The 20,602-nt window shown below is 36.7% G+C and overlaps 3 protein-coding genes across 5 annotated transcripts in view; all 3 read right to left on the bottom strand.

The window, feature by feature from the left end:
* Positions 1-738: 738 nt before the first annotated feature.
* LOC127943261 (vascular cell adhesion protein 1-like) lies at positions 739-9,829 on the bottom strand. The gene is made up of 13 exons (XM_052539585.1): positions 9,664-9,829; positions 8,552-8,824; positions 7,893-8,183; positions 7,514-7,774; positions 7,056-7,331; positions 6,543-6,815; positions 4,555-4,860; positions 4,176-4,436; positions 3,715-3,990; positions 3,346-3,618; positions 2,554-2,829; positions 2,065-2,325; positions 739-1,780 (listed from the first exon to the last, which is right to left on the bottom strand). The coding sequence occupies exons 1-13, from the start codon at positions 9,704-9,706 to the stop codon at positions 1,623-1,625; spliced, it is 3,228 nt and encodes a 1,075-aa protein (XP_052395545.1). The 5' UTR covers positions 9,707-9,829; the 3' UTR covers positions 739-1,622.
* Positions 9,830-11,244: 1,415 nt separating this feature from the next.
* LOC127942739 (probable G-protein coupled receptor 88) lies at positions 11,245-13,903 on the bottom strand. Its single transcript, XM_052538666.1, has one exon. The coding sequence runs from the start codon at positions 12,486-12,488 to the stop codon at positions 11,442-11,444; it is 1,047 nt and encodes a 348-aa protein (XP_052394626.1). The 5' UTR covers positions 12,489-13,903; the 3' UTR covers positions 11,245-11,441.
* Positions 13,904-14,344: 441 nt separating this feature from the next.
* LOC127942737 (dual specificity protein phosphatase CDC14AB) overlaps positions 14,345-20,602 on the bottom strand; it is a 43,019-nt gene continuing 36,761 nt past the window's right edge. For all 3 annotated transcript variants that reach the window (XM_052538662.1, XM_052538661.1, XM_052538660.1), the window contains one exon: positions 14,345-16,519. In XM_052538662.1, coding sequence (XP_052394622.1) covers positions 16,471-16,519 — 49 coding nt within the window. In that variant the 3' untranslated portion in view covers positions 14,345-16,470. The remainder of the gene's footprint in view (positions 16,520-20,602) is intronic.

The raw sequence follows: 20,602 nt of genomic DNA on the forward strand, positions 1-20,602 counted from the left end.
CCATTTATAATCTGGAATTCTGTAATTTATCAACTAAAATCAGTTTTGTAGTCAACAGCATTCATTTGGTCTGGAGTCCTGATCAAATCTAAACTAGATTAAGATGAATCACTGTTGAAGGGTTCCTTCAAAACGTGAGTCGCCTCAAAGAATCAGATGTCAGCAAACAGACTCTGAGAACAAGAATGAGATGTTCTTGACCATCGTTCAATTACTCTGCACTTAGAAGCCTAACAATAACACACAATTTCCATATAATCACTTCAAGTACAATACACACAAGGACGTGGTAAGTGTTTAACTGGAGAACACACTTATAGTTCAGTTTGTCATTCATCACTATTATTTCTCGTATTTAGTCGAACACCAGCCTCTTTAGAAACATTTGTGAGGTATAGTGTTAAAATAAAGACACAATAATGATAAAATACTGCAATTGTTCTTAAGCGAGAACAATACTTGCTGCTGGTTCTTTGAATAGATTGTATTAAATTTAATATGAAGAGGTTAAAAAAAGAAATGGGTGAGTGGCCCGCAATCTTTCAAAGAGAACACGGTTCCATTTGCACCTTTGCTTCTCCTCTTTTTCCCCGTGGAACATGAAAACAAAACCCATCCTCCTTTACCATTGCATCTGGATGGTCACCATGGCAACAGTCTTTTATAGCAACACTTGACAAAAAAAGAAAAAAAAAGAAAAATCAATATAAGACACTAAAAAAGGAGCGAGGAGCTCGATTTTTAATCATTTGGTCTTTATTTGCAGGACAAAATAAACAGTAACCAGAAACAGATGTTTTCCAGAGCGTCTGATTGGTCTTGACAGGATGGAGGCACATATGTGGAGTGGTTTATTTTTGGAAGGTGTGCTTGTTCCTGACTTGTTGGAAATTCGGAAAATGGCTTGCACACAGGCAGTGAACAATAAGCTTATCCAAATCATCCCACCTTTATTGTGCTGAACGGACAGGAAAACATTGCAAAAAAACCGAAAAGCAAAAGTGAAATGTTAAAGTGAAAGTGAAGCTATAAAAGACGCTGTGGATTTCCTGCGAATCAAATTTTCCACGGATTTTCCCAGAAAAAACTTTCCCAGGTCAATTGACAGAAACCTGATACTTTAATAAATATGACAACGAAAGATTTCACCCAATACAAATACAAACTTTTTAGGACACAATAGGCTACATGAGACTTATGAAATTGTACCAAACAGTTCAATTAAAACATGTTGGCTAGGTTATTTTCTCTTAAATGCTAAAATGTTTACATGTATGTTTCACAATTTGCATTTCAACTTATACTTCCACACTTGAAAACTTCTTGAAGTGCAGACCAGGTGGTCTCTAAAAGAGTTGACACTTCCCAACACAAGCAACACAAAGGAACCGCACTGGTTCGATTTGCTTTCTCTGGGGATGCGCGCCAAATCACGGTCACATTGATTGTCTCTTGCTGTGGAGAATGCAGGTTCCCATCCAGCTGGGGTTATGGTCACCTGATGTTCAAGGTGATGAATCCAGGCACCTGCAGTTCTTGCTTTAGGGAGGCCCTTGGCCCCGACAAGACACTTCATCCCAGTGTAGCTGCCTCCAGAACAGCCAATGGAATGTAAACACAGCCTACACGGTACCTGGATTACATTTGGCAAGGTCGTAAGATCCCTTCTTTCTAGCTCTCCACATGTACACCACAACACCGAGCAGCGCAGCAGCAACTCCCAGGCTAATCGCAGGCATAAAAAAATCATTCCAGCCAAATGGAGGGTTGACTCTTTTCTCTGTAACGAAACGTCAAAGGCAAATTTAAAATATGTTGGATAATGTTTGTAAATAAACATGATGTGCTTGTCCTTCAAATGTTACTTCACATACAGTAAATGTACATTAAGTGTCAAATGTGCTCTGATCGGTCTGAATCGATTTATTCGATTTGAACAAGTTTGTCCGATCGTGTCACGTCTGATTTGGACATGGTGTTTATTCACAAACTGAATGTTTTACGTAGTCAGTGTATTCGGAAATACAAGAATTTGATTTTGGACCTGATTTTAGTTTTACTCACCTATCACATTGATATTAAAAGTCTCTGTCTCGTAGCCCAGATAGTTGGTGACGTTGATCTGATATAAGCCTGTGTCGTTGGGTTTGAGGTTGATCAGTAGGAATACACCATCAAGAGAGTAGACATGTTTCTCACTATCCAGCTTACTGAGGACAACCGCAGGTGGAGGGAAGCTCACGGAGCGACAACAGATGGTGATATTCTGCCCCTCCTGAACATCCGTGGATGGAAAGATCTCCACTGTCATATTCCTGGGTGGTGCTGGGTTAAGAGAGGCATAATAATTGTCAGTTGACTAGACAAGATCCACTTAATAAGAGCAAAGACTCTTTACGGTAGAAGCCAAATATATGCATTTCGATGAAAAGGAGGGCAAGGCAAAATGGAGAGCAAGGCACTCCATTATTATTTTTTTTATTTCAAATAACTGTTGATATTTCCAACACTACAACATGTTGATACTTTGACTGGATGTATTTAGTAACTTACCTTTTACTGTAATCTCCACACTATCATTGCGGCTTCCATACATGTTAGAAGTTTCACAAATATAGATGCCAGAGTCATCCAGCTCAAGCGAAGGAATGGTAAACAATGTTTCAAGCCTATCACTGGCCATTAATTCTGTTTGTATGCCGTCCACCACCCTGTTCAGCACCGTACGCCCCACTGGAAAGCTGTCGGAAAGGCAAGAAATGGTCACGGATTCTCCTTCCTTCAATTCCGTCAGTGGGCTCACAGTGATTCTGGGCACTCTCGGGGGATCTGTAAAAGGAGCACAATGTTAACAAAAACCAAGACAAAATCGCTTTTGAAAAGAACAAATAAACAACCAACCCTGACTTATCATGACTTATTATGATTTATTTCCTGCATCTAATCAGCATCAAAGAGAGCTATTTTAAAACTTAAAAGAGATTTTAAGAGACTGACTAATTACTGTTTACAGATGACTCATGTTTAAACAGTTGGTTAATAGCAACTCACACTCTGAGAAGTTAAAGGGAAAGGAAATTTTTCCTTGACATTAAGAGTCTTGTTAAATGTTGGTGTTTGAACATCCCAACTGGCCAAACACGGCAATTTTGGCCCAATGAGTTTTACGAATCAGTCTTGCAATTGCATCTAGATAATTATTTCACCGATGTCGAAAACTTGAGTATACATTCTCCATTCATGAACCAGTGAACTACTTAGTTTAATGCAACAGGGCCATTCCCCCATTCAAACTATTTTTTACGTTAACTCAAGACTGGATAGTAAACCTTTTGAGATACTTACAAAACACCTTGACTTCTGTCTGTTTGGACTTCTTGATCGAGCCACATGTGACCTCACAAAGGTAAGTTCCCTCATCTTCCAACTCCACTAGATCAAACACCAGCTGGGACTGTAAGTCATCCGTCTCAAGTCGCCTGAGGATCGGCGTTTTTGAAAGATTCTTCCAGGAGAACTTGGGTTGAGGGCAACCGAAAGCCTGACATGAGAGGACCAGCCTGGAGCCTCTCTCTAACACGACCTTGTCCGGTTGTAACACAACTTCTAGCAAATGAGCTGTGAGAAGTAAAAAGAAAAACATTTACTTGGTGCCTCCAACTGAATTAGCAGTTCTTTGAACTTCAGGCTTATATTATATATTCAAGGTCTTACCTTCAACAGTTAGATTGAGAGTAGTCTCCTGACTGCCATAATCATTGAAAGCCTCACACACAAACTCTCCAGAGTCGGTCAGATTGACAGAGAGGAGGGCTAATGATGTTTCAGCCTCTTTACTAGACGCTAGCTCTATTTTTGCACCATTCACCCTCCTGCTGAGCACCACGTGTGTCACTGGGACTACGCTGGACTTGCAGGAAATGTTCACAGATTCTCCTTCCTTCAGAATGGATTGTGGACTTGCTTCAATCAGGGTATTCATAGGAGGTGCTGCCAAAAAAATAAAAAAAACAAATTAATTGGGAACAAAGCAATGTTTCGAAATTTCGTATTTTTAAGTTTTGTGGCAGTTTTGCATTTATTTATTCTCCCAGAAAGTGGGAGAGATTTAGAGTGCTACCAACAAGGCTATTATCTCTGACCAAGATATTTAAAGAATTAAATGAACCACTAACCTTGAACGACTACTGAAACATTGGCCCTTTGGCTTCCAAAGTCATTTGTAACGTCACACTGGTAAGTAGCAGCATCTGATAAGGACATGTTATGTACGAGGAGATCTCGATGTTTTCCCATTTCCACAGACTGGCCATCTGGTTTAAAAGCCGTCCATGTAAACGCAGGCTTTGGCTTGCCCTCGGCCTCACAGGTCAAATTTAAACTGGATCCCAGCGGGACGGCGGTCGCTCCAGATATTTTAACATTGTGCGGTGCAGCTGTGAAAGCAATGGGAAAACGAACGATCATTGGTCGTCATCTTCAGAGAGGAAGTATGATTCCCACATCCATTTAATTAAAACATAGTTCATGTAAATATATGTAAGTGTAGCTTACAGAAAACTGTCATGTGTACAGACGTCTCCTTGGTCTTCTCATCAAGTGGTATACCATCAACATCAAGTGATGCTCTGCATGTTATTGCCTTCCCATCATCCTCACTTGAAGGTGTGAATATGTAATTACTTGAAAATGTATCTCTCTTAGGTTCTCCCTCATCAGTCTGAAGAACTTTACCTTCATAGAGCCACTGCACTGTGAGGTGCTCCAGAGGGTGTACAGAAGACACTTCACAGCGCAGGACATTTTTCTCACCCAGTTTCAAGCTGTCATGTCCAGATATTACTGGGTTTCTTGAAAAAGCTGAAATGGATTCCAAGATTCAAATATGAGTCGAAAAGAAAAAACAAGTTTAGAAATTTCTTTTTTGTTTAAGTGATTCAGTTCAGGTCCTTCTCAAAAAATTTGCATATTGTGATAAAGTTCATTATTTTCCATAATGTAATGATAGAAATTAAACTTTCATATATTTTAGATTCATTGCACACCAACTGAAATATTTCAGGTCTTTTATTGTTTTAATACTGATGATTTTGGCATACAGCTCATGAAAACCCAAAATGCCTGTCTCAAAAAATTAGCATATTTCATCCGACCAATAAAAGAAAAGTGTTTTTAATACAAAAAAAGTCAACCTTCAAATAATTATCTTCAGTTATGCACTCAATACTTGGTCGGGAATCCGTTTGCAGAAATGACTGCTTCAATGCGGCGTGGCATGGAGGCAATCAGCCTGTGGCACTGCTGAGGTGTAATGGAGGTCCAGGATGCTTCGATAGCGGCCTTAAGCTCATCCAGAGTGTTGGGTCTTGCGTCTCTCAACTTTCTCTTCACAATATCCCACAGATTCTCTATGGGGTTCGGGTCAGGAGAGTTGGCAGGCCAATTGAGCACAGTAATACCATGGTCAGTAAACCCTTTACCAGTGGTTTTGGCACTGTGAGCAGGTGCCAGGTCATGCTGAAAAACAAAATCTTCATCTCCATAAAGCTTTTCAGCAGATGGAATCATGAAGTGCTCCAAAATCTCCTGATAGCTAGCTGCATTGACCCTGCCCTTGATAAAACACAGTGGACCAACACCAGCAGCTGACATGGCACCCCAGACCATCACTGACTGTGGGACTGTGGGTACTTGACACTGGACTTCAGGCATTTTGGCATTTCCTTCTCCCCAGTCTTCCTCCAGACTCTGGCACCTTGATTTCGGAATGACATGCAAAATTTGCTTTCATCCGAAAAAAGTACTTTGGACCACTGAGCAACAGTCCAGTGCTGCACGGTGGCTCTGGATGTTTCTACTCCAGACTCAGTCCACTGCTTCCACAGGTTCCCCAAGGTCTGGAATCGGTCCTTCTCCACAATCTTCCTCAGGGTCCGGACACCTCTTCTCGTTGTGTAGCGTTTTTTGCCACACTTTTTCCTTACCACAGACTTCCCACTGAGGTGCCTTGATACAGCACTCTGGGAACAGCCTATTCGTTCAGAAATGTCTTTCTGTGTCTTACCCTCTCGCTTGAGGGTGTCAATGATGGCCTTCTGGACAGCAGTCAGGTCGGCAGTCTTACCCATGATTGCGGTTTTGAGTAATGAATCAGGCTGGGAGTTTTTAAAAGCCTCAGGAATCTTTTGCAGGTGTTTAGAGTTAATTAGTTGATTCAGATGATTAGGTTAATAGCTCGTTTAGAGAACCTTTTCATGATATGCTAATTTTTTGAGATAGGAATTTTGGGTTTTCATGAGCTGTATGCCAAAACCATCAGTATTAAAACAATAAAAGACCTGAAATATTTCAGTTGGTGTGCAATGAATCTAAAATATATGAAAGTTTAATTTTTATCATTACATTATGGAAAATAATGAACTTTATCACAATATGCTAATTTTTTGAGAAGGACCTGTATAATGCAACAGGTGCCTTTCACCCATACAAACAATTTTTTACGTAAACTCAAGACTGGATAGTAAACCTTTTGAGATACTTACAAAACACCTTGACTTCTGTCTGTTTGGACTTCTTGATCGAGCCACATGTGACCTCACAAAGGAAAGTTCCCTCATCTTCCAACTCCACTAGATCAAACACCAGCTGGGACTGTAAGTCATCCGTCTCAAGTAGCCTGAGGATCGGCTTATTTGAAAGATTCTTCCAGGAGAACTTGGGTTGAGGGCAACCGAAAGCCTGACATGAGAGGACCAGCCTGGAGCCTCTCTCCAACACGACCTCGTCCGGTTGTAACACCACTTCTAGCAAATGAGCTGTGAGAAGTAAAAAGAAAAACATTTACTTGGTGCCTCCAACTGAATTTGCAGTTCATTGAACTTCTGGCTTATATTATATAATATCAGCGATACTCAGAGTATCTTTAGGAGATAACAGACTACAACTGATTGCGCTTTTCTATTAAACACACCATTACAACCCACACTGTAACTGCGCTCAACAGACCAATCTTTGTACCAACAACATCCACTATTCCCAGACGTTCAAGGTCTTACCTTCAACAGTTAGATTGAGAGTAGTCTCCTGACTGCCATAATCATTGAAAGCCTCACACACAAACTCTCCAGAGTCGGTCAGATTGACAGAGAGGAGGGCTAATGATGTTTCAGCCTCTTTACTAGACGCTAGCTCTATTTTTGCACCATTCACCCTGCTGCTGAGCACCACGTGTGTCACTGGGACTACGCTGGACTTGCAGGAAATGTTCACAGATTCTCCTTCCTTCAGAATGGATTGTGGACTTGCTTCAATCAGGGTATTCATAGGAGGTGCTGCCAAAAAATAAAAAAAAACAAATTAATTGGGAACAAAGCAATGTTTCGAAATTAGGCATTAAGTTTTGTGGCAGTTTTGCATTTATTTATTCTCCCAGAAACTGGGAGAGATTTAGAGGGCTACCAACAAGGCTATTATCTCTGACCAAGATTTTTTAAGAATTAAATGAACCACTAACCTTGAACGACTACTGAAACATTGGCCCTTTGGCTTCCAAAGTCATTTCTAACGTCACACTGGTAAGTAGCAGCATCTGATAGGGACACGTTATGTACGAGGAGATCTCGATGTTTTCCCATTTCCACAGACTGGCCATCTGGTTTGAGAGCGGTCCATGTAAACGCAGGCTTTGGCTCGCCCTCGGCCTCACAGGTCAAATTTAAACTGGATCCCAGCGGGACGGCGGTCGCTCCAGATACTTTAACATTGTGCGGTGCAGCTGTGAAAGCAATGGGAAAATGAACAATCATTGGTCGTCATCTTCAGAGAGGAAGTATGATTCCCACATCCATTTAATTAAAACATAGTTTATGTGAATATATGTAAGTGTAGCTTACAGAAAACTGTCATGTGTACAGACGTCTCCTTGGTCTTCTCATCAAGTGGTATACCATCAACATTAAGTGATGCTCTGCATGTTATCACCTTCCCATCATCCTCACTTGAAGGTGTGAATATGTAATTACTCTCAGGTTCTCCCTCATTAGTCTGAAGAACTTCACCTTCATAGAGCCACTGCACTGTGAGTAACTCCGGAGGGTGTACAGAAGACACTTCACAGCGCAGGACATTTTTCTCACCCAGTTTCAAGCTGTCATGTCCAGATATTACTGGGTTTCTTGAAAAAGCTGAAATGGATTCCAAGATTCAAATATGAGTCGACAAGAAAAAACAAGTTTAGAAATTTCTTTTTTTACGTGATTCATATGTAGCATTTAAAATAAATGAATAAAAGAGACCGGGGCCAGATGTCACATATTTCAATAGAAACCTAAGGTCTTAATACACAAATTAGCCAAAACAATGGTTACCTTTTAAATGTTTACTTTCACATGAATGATTTCAGTCTTAAATTGCTTTAAATCCATAAGTAAACCAGTATTAAACATACCCTTCAGAAATATTTACTAAAAAAGTGTGACAACTTCCCCCGGTCTTCATCAACAGTGCATTATGAAGCAAGCTGAAGTTTATTAAAATTGAAAAAAGAACTCACAATAAACTTGAATCGTTGCTGTCGCCTGTTTTGTCTCCTTTTCACAGGTTGCTTTGCACACTAAGGAGTATTCGTGATACTTTTTCACATTGTCATAGACCAGCACAGATACACTGTCCTGTGTTTTAATAGTAGCGTATATCGGTTTGTCTCCTAATGGCTTCCAAACAAACTTCACCTTCCCGGGGCAAGATGACATGCTACATCTTAACTCTCTCCTGTCACCCAGTTTGAACAGAACTTTGGGCGGCAGGTCCAGTACATGGGAAACAACTGTTTAAGAGAACATTGCACATTAGTTCATCATGAACTCATCAGTAAATCTTAGTTTTAAAATGATGGTTTAAAATAATTTGGCAGTTTTGAGTAATATGCAATTAAATAGCAGTGTTATATATATATATATATATATATATATATATATATATATATATATATATATATATATTATAGAGAATTTAGTTTTAAATGCTCACAATATTCAAATAGTAAAAAAAATATTGGATCATTAACTAAAAATGCACATTCATGAAGCAACTTACTAAAGAGGAAACATCAAAATACACAATTATGTAAATACAAAAATATCAAATAAGTTGCATATGCGGTTATATGGGAGTCTTGTGCTGTCAAATCAATTTTCAGAAAAAGGAGGGAGATCAATAAAAATGGCAAAACTATTTTATGATTAAAAAAATTACATAATTATATTAAAAATTACAATTCAATAAAAACAAAATACTAATAAAGATTTGTCACAAGAATATTATATTCAAGTCTTTGCCATTTTAGCATCGAGATACTGTAGTTTATATCATTTTTATTAATGCTTTATTTAAAGTTTTAGTAATTGTGTTGTGCTTTTGTAAAATTTTGTAGTTTTTATTTAAATGTCTATTTAGGTTTCATTTTTTTCTGGTTATTTTAGTTCAATTAAACTAAAACTGTTGCTTTGGTACCTAATATATATATATATATATATAAATCTGCAGTGCCTGAGAAAAGAGCAGATGGTAAGACTCTAAAATATGTTAAAATATTCAGGTTACTCTGCATGCGTAGTTTAAATCCTGACATTTACAAGAAAGCCTAAAATAAATGTCTAAACTTACCTGCAACTGGTAGAAGCAAAGACAGCAGTAAAGCTGAATTCATGTTGTCCACTTTTGGTGTTATTCTGCTCCAAGAGAATAAAACTGAGTTAATGTGTTTCTTTCATTCCTAGTCCTAATTTATAGGCGAAGGGGAGGGATCATAATCCACCTCCTCAGTACTTAATATAAGCCAAAGAGGAATTCCCCATTTAATGTTTTGTGTTCTCCTTCCCTCCACAGGCTCCCTCTGCTGTCCCGAAGGGGTTTCTTCTCAATTACAGGAAATTACTTTGTGTATTTTTTGAAGATAATATTTCCATTATGATCTGCCAGTGATTGACTGCATATAACAAATAGATTCCCAGAAACGCTTAATCTACAAGAAGCAGCTCAAATCATGAAGGTAGAGGCGGTGGTAATTTATTTATTTTAATTACTTCTTATAAATTAGCCATTTAAATATATTGAAAGATTTATCCAGTTAAAAAATATTTGCATATGTAATTTAAATGATTAAATTATTGCACTTTGTTTTTATACCAAATTAAGTTTTATAATGCTGTCTTCCACTTATTGCATTTCTCCATGAATTAGTTTAATCATTCGGATTGTTAGCACAGATGCTTCCTCAGGTTTTTAACATTTAAGCCCAAGCATTATGTAAGCGAGAGTTTAAGAGTGGATATGACCGGATATAGCTTTTTATCACTGTCAGTGTTTCTTCATTGAACTTTACTGCATCACAGATGTTCTTACACTGATTCAAATATATAATATTGTGACTGCTTGATGAAAAGAAAACAACAAAACATATTAGATGGTGCTGAACATCTCACCAGTATGCTGTATATGTATATATATATTTAAAAAAAAGTTACACAATAGACATTTAAAATGTTACTAATATTATTAATACTTTTACTAAAAAAAAAAAAAAAAAAAAAAAAAATTATATATTATATTAATGGTGTAAAAATATATGAAATGTATTATTAATTAATTTACATTTTAAACAGCCTTTTAAAATAAAATGCACTATTAAATGTTAAGCATTTTACATCATCAAAATATGACAGTAATTGACATTTTAAAGCTTGAAATATAGTAGTTAAATAAAATAAAAAATATAATATATTAATATTATTAATACACTGTAAATATCAATTTAAAATGAAACCTATTGATATAATTGACTTTTTAAACAAGCGGTTAACAAATGCACTATTAAATAAAATAAATCATTTTATATAAAAACAATAATAATATACTTAATGAATATTAATTCAAAAATAAAAAGAATATTATTGACAGTAAGCGTGCTCTTAAAATACACTATTAAATAAGCATTTTATATAATATGAATACACTTAATGTAATTTTAAAATAAAACTTATATGCCTATAATTTACATTTTAGACAAGTTAAAACACGCTGCTAAATAAAAAAATAAGTATTTTATAATAATATTAAAAACACTGAATATTAATTCAAATATAATTATTTGATTATTATAATATTTTTGAAACTCTTTAAAAGAACACTTAATTTGATACAAAATTTGATATATATATATATATATATATATAAAAGAGACACAAGTTGAGATTTTTATGATTTATTTGAACATTCATAGCCTTCACAGTTGTGCAAAAAACACTTCACACTTCAACTTTCACAAAAAAATATTTCAAAAACTGTACAAAACACATGCAGCTCATTGTGACTGAAAAATCACCAGCAGAAAGTAGAAGCATTTTGGACAGGCACGAGCGAAATTTCTTTCATTCAGGTCTAGCTCAGTTCATCTCACCCAGAAATGCCCTGCGGCTGTTTTGTCTCGGGAAGATGTGAGAAATAGTATTGATGGTGATGGGCTCGACTCCAACCGTGGATCCCCGCAAGAAGTCCCCTCTCATCACAGACCTGAAGGACTTCCGAAACTCCTCGTTCTTCCAGGTGTACAGAAAAGGATTGGACACGAAAATAGTGCAGAACACAATCCACGCTGACGTCCAAAGCACCACGGACACCGGGGCAAAGAGTCCTGCCACGAGAACCCAAAAAATCGGCTCGGTCGTAAGAATAAAAATAAAGCAGACTGCGAGAACGTAAAAACCGAGTCGCTTGTCCTTTCTGGGGAACGAATAAGGAAGGTTGTTCACGATTTGGAAATTCAAAATACTGACTCTTTTCACACTCGTTTGCACTCGGCGGAAGATTTTAAAGTAGCAGTACACCACCACCAAAGTCTGTCCGATGATAGTAAACGCAAGTGTACCAGCAGCGAACCGACTGGACAAAACAGACACCGATGTTCCCTTGACGAACGACGCGTCGGCGGCGTCCCGGCACCTCTCGGGGGGGTACCGAAAGGACGTGATCCACGGGAACAAGGAGCCCAAGGAGATGAGCCACGATCCTGCAATCATCCATTCGGTGTTTCTCTTCTGATAAAGGCTTTGATACACAGCAGGGGTTTTGGTGATCAAAACATACCTGTTGACTGCAATAAGCGAGTGGGACAGCAGCGACACGGTGATTCCCAAAAACAGCAGCGCTTCTTTGAACGCCTGGTAGCCAATCACCAAAAATGTCCCAGTGGAGGTGGCCACTGCTTCGTGGGGCATCCAGAAAGCACAGACCAGAAGATCCGCCACGCAGCCGCTCACGATAAACGCATTACTGGCTGTGCGGAGCTTCTTGAACGTCACCACCAAATAGATAACCAGGAGGTTGAGGACGCTTCCCACAATGCACATGAAGGAGTAGACGGTGGCGAGGGAGATGCGCGAGCCGCGTCCCAGAGCGCACGCAGACAGCGGCACATCTGTGTCGTTCGGCATGATGGGAGATGTGCGGATAATGGCATCTCATCTTATCCCATCTCACATTGTGTGAGGAACGTGTGCATGAGAGAGCGCAGCTCCCTTTAGTGAAGCTGCGGTGGAGAACCCTGGTTTATATGTGTGTGCACACGCACGTGTATGTGTGTGTGTGTGTGTGTGTGTGTGTGTGAGAATACGAGAGGCTTGAGATCAACAGGAGCCCACGCTGCATTCTCACGTGTTGTTCATTATTCTCAGGCAGCGCAATCACCATGAAGGCAAGTAATTATTCATAATGGATTGAGCCTGTGATAATCAATGGAGCATCATATAATGAGCTCCCCATTGAGAACCATCAGGAACAAGAGGAAGAGAATCGGGATCCGAATATACTCAGTGTGACTCTGCTATTGATTTGAGCTTTAATAATATTAGTTTGCTTAAAAGAACTGAACGTGGTTTCAAACCGGTAGGACTTTCGTTCTTCTGTGCAATTCAAAGGAGATGTTTTGCAGAATGTTCACGCTGCTCTGTTTCATAAAATGAAAGCTGTACAGCCGAGTGAGAAAAATATTAAACCGGACATGACAATTATTAATAACCTATGATACCAACTCGGTTTGATTTATAATTGCTTTTTGTACACCGAAAAAGAACCAGAAGAAAAAGACGCTGTATCATTTCGATTCACTAAACATAATCGTAAAAAAAAGCTGTGCTTTTGATTCGTTAAAAATAATCAGATAATCAAGTCATGCGACTCATTAGTCAAGAATCGGACTACGCTGATCGTGTTGTATATTTCTGATTTCACAAAAATAATTAGCTTGCAGTAATTTGTTCAAGAATTGGACTACAACCGGTCATGCAGTGCATTTTTGATTAACTAAAAATAACTGAGTTTTGAACTGTATTGAACAACACTAGTCACGGACTGCGGACACTGATCGCATTCCATGTTTTTCATTCATTAAATTCAGGAATCAAACTACTCTAATCGTGTTTTATGTTTTGAGACGCCAAAAACATCATAAAAGTCATTTGTTCGTGTAAACTAGGGTATTCGGGCTAGACTGAGTGCATAATAATGCTGGAAACACGGTCGCATTGGCGGAAGTTAGCACTTGCGAGCTTTATCGTTCTTAAAAAGTGCAGCACGTATATCTTCTTAATCTGTTTCTCAAGTGCTCCAATCAAGTACAGTATAGACAGAGCAACCATCTTTTGTCAAGATACTTGAGCACTATTATTATAACAAGTGTAGTGGCCTTGAAACCTGCTATTTGCTTTGAGTGGATTATCGAGTTAAATGTGCATTCAAAGACAGATAGTATACCATCATCATAAGCTGAATGAAAGGGCTTCGGGAAAACTCGAGGCCACGGTTTCAATTAACTATATTACACCTACGACAGCGATAGTGTTCAAGTACAGTAACTCTTAAGATTGAGTGACTTCTTTAGAAGAACATTCTGGGCCTACAAAACCGTTTCAAGAAAATGGGTAGAAGAGAAAATTCACGACACGGATACAAGCATCTAGTTGTGAAGAAAATTAGAGTGACATTTTGAAATACTAAGCGAATTCATGTCACTCGACTTGCAGCCATTTTCACAGCTGTCTCCAAACGGCCACGGCCCAACGCCTCCTGCCAGATAGACTCAAAATGAGACTTCAGTTCACAAATGTGTGGCCATTTTCGCAGTTCACACTTTGTTGGTTGTCAGGGAGAGAGTATAGCTGGCACTTAATTTACTTTTGTGGAGCCGTTAAGAAAAAGGGTATTTTTAACAACCAAAACAGCACTTAATTGCCTATTGCAGACTAATTAGAAATCTGCACTTGAGAGAAATTACGAAAGAAAACGAACAAACTAAAGCAAAATTTGTCTTTTATTTATTCTGGTCTTTCAAATCGTGTTTACATTTTAACAGAATAATGTAAAACCCACTACTTTGAAATTTAACGTCTGCATGTCTTTGAAAAGCAAACACCATTCTAACATTGTTAGACTGTCTTTGCACACTGCTCCAAAAATAGATATTTATATTTTTAAGCAATAGATTAGTTTACATCATGTATATGTCGAAGAAGTAGAATATTTCAAATACGATTCTCCCAAAACATATATATACACACATAATTCATAACACCATCTGGAATGTACAGAGTGCTACAGGACTAATAGATGCAGAAAAGTCAATCATTGAGATATAATTGCATAAACTTGCACTGGGGTAATTGTTCAAAGAGAAACACATAGATTAGTTTAACCCCAAAATGAAAATTGTCATAATTTACTCAACTGATATCAACCTGTATGACTGACTTTTCTCTGTGGAACACAAAAGATGATATTTGGAGGAATGTTCACGCTGCTCTTTTCCATTTAATAAAAATAAGGCTGCTGAGGTCCAAATGTGCACCATATAAGTAACATGCTGGTATTTTCAGAAGAAATATGATACCGGAGTTTACCAAATCTGTACAACAGTGTGATAAACTAAATGCAATGTACTTTGCAATTTGCAGAATGCTTCCTCTCTACTGTAACACCACGATTTCATTTAAATACATCCAATTGTTTTTATGACATTTTGCATCAGATTTGACATCCAGTCCAGTACGACTTATATATGTTTTTTTTCCTCATCATGACGTATTTTTGGACTGATGCGACTTATACTCAGGTGCGACTTATAGTCCGAAAAATACGGTAATTGCGCAAAATCTTATTTTATAATTCAGAGAAAAAATTAGGTCAAGTAAGGAATGACATGAGGCTGAATTTATTGTCATTTTTGCATGAAGTAATTCTGAAGGTTTTAGTTTAAACCCTGCTGGTCACCTTTAAGAACTCTATACGATAAATAATTTGCACTTGATTGTAAACATCCTAAAATAATTGAATTTGAGACACAAGCGCTGGAAAAACGCAATCAGATCAGTTTGTACATTCATTATGTGCACTAACATAAAAGGTTTTGTTATGCATATCACCTTCTACACTTAAGCTCATCTATTTTACTAAAGTTTGCGATTAATTACATTGTTAATGTATATTTTAAGCAGTTTGAGCTGTTTTATGCAAAAACCATGCATTTTAAAACCAATAGCCAAACGCTTGTAACTCACTCGTACATTCTGAGTTGTTATATTTCAGATGCGCTGGTGAAATGGACACTCCTTAAAAGTGAAGTGTTGATGGTTGTGTTTTCAACAGCCCTTGATGCTCTTGAAACACGTACAACCTTATATCTGTATTAGTTTAATAATAGCGCACATTATATCACAACGATGGGAAAAAAGTCCATCCTGTTACAACCGTTCATACTGAACAAACAAAGCCCTTAATTTTCCAGAGAAAAATAAGCTTGCTTACAGATTGTTTGTGGTCTCATTAGCCATCATCCGTTGCATGGAGACAAACCCCCCTTAGATCCCCAAATGAAGAAAACATATACTCTTTATGGCTTTCGTGGACAAAAAAAAAAAATCCCTTTTAAGATGATATGTAGCTATCGAACCATTTTGCACCTTTCAAATATAGCCCTCGTACTTGATATGTTACTTAGTTAATACACTCAGGAGACAAAAACGTCAGATATTTATATCAGAACAAATTTCCTAATCCAAAGATGCACAAATATTAACAAACCTTGTCGTCGAGTACAAGAACTGTAGATAAAATAGGACTAAAATAGTAAAAAAATTCATCATCTAAAAATATTTAACTATGGAGAGTATCTCTTAAAAAAATAAAAGAAAATAAGTTTTGAAAGGACGAGCAAGCCAAGTTTGTGTCGTTTTAAAAGCATGCAGCAGATTCCAGATCAGCCCTGTCATAGCAAGAGGTATCAGACCATGAGGCTGACAGTTCAGAACGTCTCTAAACATTTCCTTTTGGCTTCGTTCCCCTTTTACAACAAGAAGTCAGCAAATCAGTGGTCACAGTGAAGGTGTCACGGGTCAGGACCAGGCCAGCAGCACGGGACGGGGGTTAGCAGAAGGTGGCAGCTTTAGTACTGAACATACTCAGACTGAAGGGACTGCAAAAGAGGGGGAAAAAACAGAAGATGAAATGATTACGATGCTGAACGTAATTACAGAAAATAACATGGCAGAGGGTAGTTAAATAATAGTCTAAAAAGCCAGACTGAGACATTACTATCACATCCCTCTCTGATGTAAATGAGGCTGAGATGAGCATAAAAAGTCAAAGCTAGGGAGAGGGGGAATAAATGTGTGTGTGTGTGTTTTGGGTAGACTTTGTGCAGAAAAAAAGCCACTTAGGTTAGAAGTCAGGTGTAGAACATGCATAGCTGAATGCTAATTATTCATAATTGCACCACAGCAGGGGGCAACAAAAACAAATTGTACAGCAGACAAATGGGAAGCAACAGAACGGATTTTATTCTATTTTGTGTCGTCCGTTTAGAAACGTTTGATCAACGATCAATATTAGCATACTTTGCGTTGTATGAACATGCAATAAGAATATCTTGATGAATTTGTGAATTTCCACTTGATTGCAAACATCCTAAAAAAAGGCTTTTTTTGCCCTGTCTGTTTACAAACGTTTTAACAACGTTCTAATAACACACAATCACATTCATTAAAAATTTGTTAAATGTTGCGCATACCGCTACTTAACGATGTTTAAACTTCTGATAGGAATATCTTGATGAATGTGTACATTTCAGCTTGGTTGCAAACATCTTAAATCTCATGATTTTGTAATGAAAAATCAGTAACCAAATTTGAATATCTCTCGCTAAAGTAACCCTGTCAGATTAGTTTGTAAATTCATTATGAGCACTAACATAAAGGGTTTTGTTATTGATATCATCATCTACACATAAAACACCTAACAAAGCAAAAGAAAGCACTTTTTTGTGTCATCTACTTACAAACGTTAGATTAACGTTATAACAACACAGAACTGCATTCGTTCAAAATTGTAAAGCGTTGTGCATAGAGCTACTTAACGCAGTTTGAACATCTGATTAAAATATCTAGGCAAACGTTAGGAATATCACAGGAAGCCTCACAGGATTCCACCGAACTGGAATGTCAGTCGTTCACAAGTTCTGCACGATCTACAGATGTTAGCTTATTAAATATAATTTAATTTATTAAACAAATTTGATCATGCTTTCAGTTACCTGAATATATAGTTCTAGCCACTCCATTTAACACATTATACAGTGTTTAAAATCATTCCACAGAATTCTGAAGTGCAGAACATTCTAAAAAAAAGTGTTTTTTTAATTTCATTTTTAGTTTTGTTAAAAGTCCAACAACATGACAATGCTGAGAAGCTTTATGCTAATTTAATATGACCCAAAGTTGCAATTTTTAGCATCAAGAAACTGATGATATCTTGACTGTAATGAAAGTAAAGAAGACGGCTCCAATCGCCATCAACTGAACTCCCTTTGAGGATGAAAGTTTAACAGAACGCAGTGCTGCTACCAGAGCAAGATGAAAAACTGATATTTATCATCACTGCAGCGAAACCTTGAGTCACTGCTGCTATATGTGTAGGAGTTGTGATGTTCTGAACAAAGACAGCACACTACACTTCACAACGGTGATGAGATGAGCCAATCATCAATCACATAAACAAATGAAAGTCTAGAAAGCCTAGGAATTTGTGAAATCACATGATTAGCAGTGCAGTACAGAGAAATGTGCGTAAAAATCCCTGACTCACAATGGACAAAAGGCACCAACAGGAAATTGTAAGGGGAACCACCGAACTCCTTCCAACAAGACAACTTCCAAGCGGTGTGGAGACGGTCCAAGAACAACAGAACACAAAAACTAAACACATGGCCTTTCTGTCCGGCCTGAGTGCCCTCAGGTCACGCGATACCACAATGCGTTTTCACTGCATCGGTCAAACGTTTCTAATAACTCTAGACCTGTACGACATCTTGCTTTCTGAATCATAGCTCTAATAAAAGGTGTAACTATACTAAAATGACGGATTCAAACAAATGCTGAATATTGTAGCATTATTTTGCCGAGGACTCCACTCCCTTTGCTTCAAACAGCAGCACTGAGATGCCGTTAGTACATTAGCTACATTTTAAATCCTTTGTATGAATCCCTGCTCGGCCTTTTTAATATCTGTTAATTTAGTATTAATTTTCTTTTCCTCAGAGCATCAGTGTGGGATGCACTCACAGAGTTAAAGGGTGAGGGATTAGCTTAAAACGAAAAATGAGTCTCATCCTGACCACTCGATTAAAGCACATTTGACAATTGTAATTAGGTCATCTGAGTAAGAGCTTTATGAGAACACACTAGGGACAGATGCTACACAGACTGAGATGTAGAAGTAGAAGTGAGTAGTGTGCACGTGAGTGTGTAATTGGTAAAAACTGAGGACATGCAACATGCTTAAGATAAGTGTTTAAAAAAAATAAGACTGTTACATGTTAGATCAGGGTGGGGTAGGAAGGAGTTTGAAGAAGAAAAATGTACCATGGTAACCACAGTTTCCAATAAAACACCACTGCTATGACTATAATAAGGAATCTTGTTTGAGCAGATTAAGATGATTCCAGATTTAGAAATGTAATAGGGATGCACCGAAATTAAAATTCTGGCCAAAAACTGAAACTGCACATGCAGTTCACATGCAGTATAACATGCACATGCAGTTATTTAATGTTATTAAATAATATAAAGTTATTTTGTGAGACTTTTTAAATTTAACTCAATTTTAATTATACTGAACTTAAAAAACACAAGCCAATAAAATAAGCCCACTTTTACTGAAAGTAACACAATAAAACTAGACAGAATTTATATTACTATTTTTAACACTTTACAATTAGGTTCATTAGTTGACATTAGTTAACTATAGTGAACATGAATTACAAATGAACAATAGTTCTTCAACATTTACTATGTTTTTAAAATATATTTTACAAAAAAAAAATTTAATTATGTATTTAAAATTACATTCATTTCATTGAAAAAAATATTGTAGTTGCAAACCTTTTTTCAAGTTATTTAGTGAATAAGTATTTTTTTATATAATTTCAGTAAATTTCTGCACATTTCATTCCCATCATATATATATATATATATATATATATATATATATATATATATATATATATATATATATATATATATATATATATATATATATATGTATATATATATATATATATATATATATATATATATGTATGTATATATATATAACTTTGATAACAGAAAAATTAGGTATCTAGCTTTTATATTTAATTATAATGTACATAAATCAAATGTATATATGAATTCATTAAATTTTAAATGATTTAGAAATGTTTAGTTTAGTCACTTTATTGTCCACAAGCTGAAATTTGTCTTGGGCTTCACCACACAAATACATACAACATCATCATCACACAAATCACATAAAAGACCACAAGTAACACAATCACCCCTACTCACACACACACACACACACACACACACACTCAATGTGTAGCACAAATGTTTCTATGTTCTTGTCATTTTCATTTTATATTACATTAATATTATAATAATACATTTAATACATTAAATACATTTAATACAATAAAACAATTATGTATTTACAATTATACTCACTTTATAAATTAATCAAATTACAATTATAAACCATTTCAATTTTACTTTCTTTCAATAATATCTTCACTTTTCATTTTTAGATTTTTCTGTAAATATTTTGTGAATAAAGACAAGTGTATTAATTTGAGTAATGTATATATATATATATATATATATATATATATACACATACATACATACACATATATGTGACCCTGGACCACAAAACCAGTCTTAAGTGTCAATTTAGATTTATATATCATCTGACAGCTGAATAAAGAAGTTTTCCATTGATGTATTATATATATTAGAATCAGACAATATTTGGTAGAGATGGAACTATTTGAAAATCTACAATCTGAGGGTGCAAAAAAATCTAAATACTGAGAAAATAGCCTTTGAAGTTGTCCAAATGAATTCTTAGCAATGCATATTACGAATCAAAATCTATATTTTTGAGCCATACAATGTTTTTTTGACTACTGCTAAAAATATGCCCCAGTGACTTAAGACTTTTTTTTGGTCCAGGGTTATATAAA

The sequence above is a fragment of the Carassius gibelio genome, chromosome A22 (genome assembly GCF_023724105.1).
Source record: "Carassius gibelio isolate Cgi1373 ecotype wild population from Czech Republic chromosome A22, carGib1.2-hapl.c, whole genome shotgun sequence".
Taxonomy (NCBI): domain Eukaryota; kingdom Metazoa; phylum Chordata; class Actinopteri; order Cypriniformes; family Cyprinidae; genus Carassius; species Carassius gibelio.